The sequence below is a fragment of the Nycticebus coucang genome, chromosome 6, assembly GCF_027406575.1.
Source record: "Nycticebus coucang isolate mNycCou1 chromosome 6, mNycCou1.pri, whole genome shotgun sequence".
NCBI classification, from domain to species: domain Eukaryota; kingdom Metazoa; phylum Chordata; class Mammalia; order Primates; family Lorisidae; genus Nycticebus; species Nycticebus coucang.
Window position 1 is genome coordinate 32,486,840 of NC_069785.1, and position 8,145 is coordinate 32,494,984.

General features: G+C 40.8%; 1 protein-coding gene across 1 annotated transcript; it reads left to right on the plus strand.

The window, feature by feature from the left end:
* Positions 1-252: 252 nt before the first annotated feature.
* LOC128588635 (olfactory receptor 10G2) lies at positions 253-1,194 on the plus strand. Its single transcript, XM_053595521.1, has one exon. It carries the CDS (start codon positions 253-255, stop codon positions 1,192-1,194), a length of 942 nt encoding a protein of 313 aa, XP_053451496.1.
* Positions 1,195-8,145: the final 6,951 nt, after the last annotated feature.

Genomic DNA, 8,145 nt, shown 5'->3' on the forward strand with positions numbered 1-8,145 from the left:
AAAAAATAGATGTGAAAATCATGGGAAGCTTTCTTCTATCAAGTAAAATGTTGCCACCACCTCTTCTTTAAAAAAAAAATGTTAACGTTCACAAGGAGTAACGTCTATAGAAAAAAATGTATCACTGTTCTATTTATCTCATAATTTCTAGGCATTAATCATCAGACAAAGGGATTCTCTTAAAAACTGTGTTGTGCTGTGTCCATCTTGTCTTGCCTGACTTCATAGTTCATCTTAGCGGACTACAAAGACATGAGAAAGACCAGAAACACATCCCTGGACACCACGGTGACGGATTTCATCCTCCTGGGCTTGGCTCACCCCCCCAATCTAAGAACCCTCCTTTTCCTGGTCTTCCTCGTCATTTACATCCTGACTCAGCTGGGGAACCTGCTCATTCTGCTCACCGTGTGGGCTGACCCAAAGCTCCATGCTCGCCCCATGTACATTCTCCTGGGAGTCCTCTCATTCCTGGACATGTGGCTCTCCTCAGTCATCGTTCCTCGACTCATTTTGAACTTTACTCCGGCCAGCAAGGCGATCCCATTTGGTGGCTGTGTGGCTCAGCTGTTTGCCTTTCACTTCCTGGGCAGCACCCAGTGCTTCCTCTACACCTTGATGGCCTACGACAGGTACCTGGCAATATGCCAGCCCCTGCGCTACCCCATGCTCATGAATGGGAAGTTATGCACAATCCTCGTGGCTGGAGCTTGGGGAGCTGGCTCCATCCATGGGTCTATCCAGGCCACCTTGACCTTCCGATTGCCCTACTGTGGGCCCAACCAGGTGGATTACTTTATCTGTGACATCCCTGCAGTGTTGAGACTAGCCTGTGCTGACACAACTGTCAATGAGCTTGTGACATTTGTGGACATTGGGGTTGTGGCCGCCAGTTGCTTCATGTTAATTCTGCTCTCCTATGCCAACATAGTCCATGCCATCCTGAAGATACGCACCGCTGATGGGAGGCGCCGGGCCTTCTCCACCTGTGGCTCCCACCTGACCGTGGTCACAGTCTACTATGTCCCCTGTATTTTCATCTACCTTCGGGCTGGCTCCAAAAGTCCCCTGGATGGGGCAGTGGCTGTGTTTTACACTGTGGTTACTCCATTACTGAACCCTCTCATCTACACGCTGAGGAACCAGGAAGTGAAGTCTGCTCTGAAGAGGATATCAACATGTCGAGGGCTGTGAGTGAAGATAGGTAACCACACCTACTTCACCAGTGTTGGTACTCCTTTCAGCCTCTGCTGCATGTGAAAAATACTCACAAATACTCAATGAACTTTTAATGACTTAAACTGAATTTAATTATATTTTATTTGGAAGAAAGTTCTGAACTCTTTGGCCCTAAAATCTTTCATTAAAGTGGTTGAAATTGCTTTGCTTTATTTATTTAGAAATAAATGGATACATTCCTTCTACAACCTCTGATTATCTTGTGAGATAAGAAAATGCCTTATCGCACTTCTTAGTAATAAAAATAAAGCTGGGGACATCAGCATACCAGATTTTAGTCTGTACTACAAAGCCATAGTGGTCAAGACAGCATGGTACTGGCACAAAAACAGAGACATAGACACTTGGAATAGAATTGAAAACCAAGAAATGAAACTAACATCTTACAACCACCTAATCTTCGATAAACCAAACAAAAACATACCTTGGGGGAAAGACTCCCTATTCAATAAATGGTGTTGGGAGAACTGGATGTCTACATGTAAAAGACTGAAACTGGACCCACACCTTTCCCCACTCACAAAAATTGATTCAAGATGGATAAAGGACTTAAATTTAAGGCATGAAACAATAAAAATCCTCCAAGAAAGCATAGGAAAAACACTGGAAGATATTGGCCTGGGGAAAGACTTCATGAAGAAGACTGCCATGGCAATTGCAACAACAACAAAAATAAACAAATGGGACTTCATTAAACTGAAAAGCTTCTGTACAGCTAAGGAGACAATAACCAAAGCAAAGAGACAACCTACACAATGGGAAAGAATATTTGCATATTTTCAATCAGACAAAAACTTGATAACTAGGATCTATAGAGAACTCAAATTAATCCACATGAAAAAAGCCAACAATCCCATATATCAATGGGCAAAGACATGAATAGAACTTTCTCTAAAGACGACAGACAGACGAATGGCTAACAAACACATGAAAAAAATGTTCATCATCTCTATATATTAGAGAAATGCAAATCAAAACAACCCTGAGATATCATCTAACCCCAGTGAGAATGGCCCACATCACAAAATCTCAAAACTGCAGATGCTGGTGTGGATGTGGAGAGAAGGGAACACTTTTACACTGCTGGTGGGACTGCAAACTGGTACAACCTTTCTGGAAGGAAGTATGGAGAAATCTCAAAGCACTCAAGCTAGACCTCCCATTTGATCCTGCAATCCCATTACTGGGCATCTATCCAGAAGGAAAAAAATCCTTTTATCGTAAGGACACTTGTACTAGACTGTTTATTGCAGCTCAATTTACAATCGCCAAAATGTGGAAACAGCCTAAATGCCCACCAACCCAGGAATGGATTAACAAGCTATGGTATATGTATACCATGGAATACTATTCAGCCATTAAAAAAAATGGAGACTTTACATCCTTCGTATTAACCTGGATGGACGTGGAAGACATTGTTCTTAGTAAAGCATCACAAGAATGGAGAAGCATGAATCCTATGTACTCAATTTTGATATGAGGACAGTTAATGACAATTAAGGTTATGGGGGGGAAGCAGAAAGAGGGATGGAGGGAGGGGGGTGGGGCCTTGGGTGTGTCACACTTTATGGGGGCAAGACATGATTGCAAGAGGGACTTTACCTAACAATTGCAATCAGTGTAACCTGGCTTATTGTACCCTCAATGAATCCCCAACAGTAAATAAATAAATAAATAAATAAATAAATAAATAAATAAATAAATAAAAAATATATATATATAGCATAATTCTACATTAGCCCCTTTTTTATTCTCTTTGGTCCTAATCCTAGACCTTTGTAAATTCTGTGTGTTTCTTTGCTTGTGTGTATGATGATATTTCCAAGCACTTGAACATGAAAATTCTACGTCATTTACGTATCCTTCCTGTCTCTTTCCCTTCTCATGTGCTAACTATGTCTCTTCCACCTTTAGAATATCTCTCTTGATTCCTAACTAGTCTTTTTTCCTTTTAATCCTCATCTACACCATAGTCAAAATTATCCTTCAGAAACAGAATCTGGAGGACTTTCCAATGAATTCATTTTTTTTCCTCCAATGAATTTAGAATAAGGAATTCAAAGTCCAGTATGATCTGGACCTAACATACCTTTTCTCCAAAGACATCTACACCCTTCTTTCCCTCTCTCGCCCTCACTGACTTATTGCAGTTCCTTGCACATGCCCTACACCCAGGTCTCTATGCTCCTTTGTTCAAGTTCTCTCCTCTATCCAGAGCATACGTCTTCCCTCTCCATACTGATCAAGTGAAAATGTATGCTTCCTTCAGATCCATATCAAGCTTTTTCTCATCTGATTTTCCCAGGAAGCACCTAGCTAGCTCCTCTTCCCCTGCGTTGCCATGACCTCTTTATTAAAGACTTTGTCACAAGAATTCACCTTTCTTTTCACCCTAAATAGACAGAGAGTCCCCAGAAGACATAAATTATTCATATGTGTTTGTGTCTGTCCCCTCCCCTAATAACTAGGAACAGACACAGAAATCAATGTTTGTTGCTAGATTGAAACAGCACCAGGAATGTCTCTTAAAATGTAACTTAAAACAAAATTATAAAGTTACTGTCAATTATCCCTCTGTTACCTACCCTGGTATCGACTGGAGGGAGAAAAGAACATTTAAAAGAAACCAAAGACAACAGATTAAAGTACACGGCAGTCTAAAAGCAAGTATAAACACTTCTTCAGTGACTAAATGAAAAGGTAAAAGTAGTCTTTCATTTGCTAACTCATTTTTTCAGTTCTTTGTAGGTGAGGTGTCATGCTGGCCTATTCTAACAGTAAAATGAAAACAAAAGCATGGAATAACTCAAAGTTTATAAATGTAAAAATATACTAATATTGTTATGAAAATAGCATTGTGCTCTGCAGAAAGATCCCAAGATCAGGAAAGATGCTTACTGTTGGAGAAGACAAGCAAGGCAGTACACAGTCCACGATTATTTGTTAAGCTTTAAACCACTATGTCACTGAAAATTGCCAACAGGACATTTGAAAGAAATATCATTTTTTACAGAATCTAGAAATCACTGATTGAGTGGTCTAACACTTCTCTTATGTGGTACTCAAGCCAATGTGCAATATTGTTATTGTTAGAAGAGATGAGATCTTGAAGTCACATGTAAGTTCATCCACAAAATGTAATAACTCTTAGGGTTACATGTATGAAAGTTAAGTTCATCAATAAAATAGAACTAATTTGGAAGGTACCGAGTGATTTTGTGGCACGAGCTGTCAGCAGGAACTCACCAAGTTTCAGCACAAAGAAGGTTATGAGTCAAAACCATGAAACAAACTCAAACTCTGTAATAGTCAATGTGGACAAACAGGAGGCTGTACCTGTGCTTACTGCTATTTGCCATATGTGGGGAGCAGGCCATGAGGCAGCAGGGCCCCCACAGCTTGGGAGATGTTCAGGGAACCACCTCCAACTGCTTTCCTCCTGCTGAGTCAGCATGTTTTTCTCCTTCACAGATGATGCGCCAAAAGTCATGTACCTCTTTCTTTACCTAGTTAACCTTTAGAAACTATGCAAAAAACTATGCAACCCTTCCCTTTTGTTTCCTATCTTTAACATATCTTAACAATCTTATGCAGTAGAACCATTAACAGAATGAATTGTTCTTGATAAAATTATTTACGTTTTCCAATCATATTGTAAGACCAAAAATATGTTCTTTGTCTATGCTACTTCCTTGTAAACAACTCTGCTGAGATACTAAAAAATAAAGTTGATTTTGTATTTTGGCACTGGCTGCAGCCTTAGCTGTTTCAGCCCTACCGATGCCATCCTGTCTCTTGTCTCCTTTCTCCCATTCCCGACCATCCCCATTCAGGTTCATTCTCCTTCTTCTTTCAAGTTCCCAAAAGCCATATAAAACCTAGGCCCCTTCATTCAACAGCATCCTTCCTGAGGTCTAGTTCCACCACCTTTCCACAACCCCTTCCTTCTTCCTCCTAATTTCATCCACTTTAAGATAACTTCATTCATCTCTCATTAAACTATTTCATGCTAAATATGAAGGATTGGCTCAGCACCTGTAGCACACTAGCCACATACACCAAAGGTGGTGGGTTCAAGCCTGGCCTGGGCCACCTAACCAACAATGACAACTACAAGAAAAAATAGCCGGGCGTTGTGGCGGGCACCTGTAGTCCTAGCTACTTGGGAGGCTGAGGGAAGAGAATCACTTGAGCCCAAGAGTTTGAAGTTCCTGTGAGCTGTGATGCCACAGCACTCTACCAAGGGCAACATAGTGAGACTTTGTCTCAAAAATAAATAAATAAATAAATAAATAAATAAATAAATAAAAAGGATTGTAGGTCACTCCTTAGGATATTTTACCAGCAACTTATTACAGGTGGTTGGTGAAAAGACAGCTTTACTACATGACCCCAAGTTTTAGTGGGCTAAAACAACTACCTGATAAGCTTTTAGCTTCTCTACTTATTTTAGAAAGACACATTATAGAAAGGAAATGGTACAACTTTTAGAGTCAGTTAATAGAATCTTGATTCTACCATCAACTAGCTGTGTGTCCTAGCATAAATTAACACTTCTTTCTGAACTCTTGTTTTTTTATGTATAAAATAAGAGCAATAAGATTTATTTCAAGGCTGGGTGCAGTGACTCATGCCTGTAATCCCAGCACTCTGTAATGCCACGTGAGGAATATCCTTTGAGCTCAGGAGTTCAAGACCAGCCTGAGCAAGAGTGAGACCCCCATCTCTACCAAAAATAGAAAAAGTAGCCAGGCTAGGTGGTGGGTGCCTGTAGTCCCAGCTACTCAGAAGGCTAAGGCAAGGGGATCACCTGAGCCCAAGAGTTCAAGGTTGCTATAACCTAGGACACCATAGCTACCCAGGGCACAGAGTGAGACTCTGTCTCCCAAAAAAAAAAAAAAAAAAGAAAAGTATAAAACTTTTCCCCCAAAATTTTAAAGCTCTTCTTCATGAGGATCTCAGTCTTTGTGTTCCTTCCAACTGACATCCTTCACTGCCCTGTACTCCTGAGTACACATGCAAATAATCCTGAAGGCACGCAAATGGTGCTGGTTTCCCAAAAGGCAATAGATGGTCTATTTAAAACAAGAAAGGCTTTGGGTAGGGTGCCGGCCTGTGGCTCAGTGGGTAGGGCTCAGTGGGTAGGTGCCGGCCCCATATACCAAGGGTGGCGGGTTCGAACCCAGTCTTGGCCAAACTGCAACCAAAAAATAGCCAGGTGTTGTGGCAGGCACCTGTAGTCACAGCTACTCAGGAGGCTGAGGCAGGAGAATCACTTAAGCCCAGGAGTAGGAGGTTGCTGTGAGCTATGACACCATAGCACTCTACTGAGGGCAATAAAGTGAGACTCTGTCTCAAAAAAAAAAAAAAAACAAGAAAGGCTTTTTCTGCATAGGGACTATTTACAAAGATACAGGAATAGAGGAACCACAGGACAGTTGAGAAGCTAGGGCTTAGCAAGACCCACACTATTTACTATCCCTAAGCCAGAAGGGATATGACAAATGTCTAAGTTTTCCTGAGCTATATAATGGAGTGAACAATTCACCCCTGAGATGGAGCACGTTCTTCTAGATAAGAGCATCTTCTTCCACCACTGTTCTTTTGGTCATTTTCCTCAGAAACTAGAACGAAAGAGGGATTAACTGCCACAGTGAGAACATGCTCCAGACATCTGAGTACCAACATGGCTCTGGAAACTCCACAGACACCACAGGACTAGAAAATTACTTGACAATAGGACGTTCTATCTTGTCCACACCACAGAACGCAGAGAGCCCTAAAGGCAAGATCTTAGGGCAAAGGACATTGCAACTGTACTCATTCCCAAGTACTCAAAGGAATAAGGCCCAGAGATGATCAAAAATCAGAGCTTCACTCAAATGTTGCAGGAAATAATTGGATTAGATGCACTACAAATTCTTCCAATTCTGAGAACCCATATTTCTTTCATTCTGTGCAATTTCATCTGAACATCCTGTGGAGCCCGGATTTGAACGTAGAAATGTCTGGCCTCCAAGTCCAAACACAGCTACTGCTCTTTGAACATGACAACAGAGCTGAGTTTTCAGTTTGACTTACAGTAATTCTAAAAACCTTGGCTCCCAGCCCTTGGTAATGGCTTGCTCCAATATGTAGCATCAAACCGCTTTTCAACTGGAAATGACAGAAGTGATTGAGTCAGACAGCAAAGAGAAATCCTGCAAACAGACAGAAAATATCAAAGAATGATGGTCTTCCTTGAAAACCTCAAGAAGGTGGTGGAAAAACATGTGGTCTAGAAACTTAAGGCTTTAAGGAAAAATAGATATGAAAACATGGTCAGAATGAACGTATCAAAGTTTCATGTATACTCTTCATAGTCACTAAATTAAATAGAAAGCACACTGAGTAAGGAGAATATCAGGAACTTAAATGTCTTCAAATGTAAGATATCTTTTTTGAGACAGAGTCCTGCTCTGTCACCCAGGCTAGAGTGCAGTGGTATGATCATAGCTCACTACAACCTCAAACTCCTGGGCTCAAGTGATTCTTCTGCCTCAGCCTCCCAAAGCACTGAGATTACAGGTGTGAGCCACTATGCGCAGCCATATTTAAAACACATAGAGTCTTGATTCTGCCATCAACTAGCTGTGTATCCTTGCATAAATTAACTGTTGTATAGTTCGTTTCCATTTACCATTTACTCCTTGCAAGAAGTTTTTTAGACTTTTATCTCCTTCGTAGTTTCAATGAAGCATGTGAATCTTTTTTTTCATTTTTACTAATAACATACCCGTTAAAGGTCATTTGTTTCAGTGTTACATCCTCCATTCAAATGTTCAGTATCTTTCTCATTGTACATGAAATCCCACTATGAACCCAGATACATTTAAGCAACTTGAAAGATTGAGATTCTTTTTTTTT

Excerpts from the sequence above, each read along its gene's own strand:
- LOC128588635 (XM_053595521.1), top strand. The coding sequence starts at position 253 with ATGAGAAAGACCAGAAACACATCCCTGGACACCACGGTGACGGATTTC.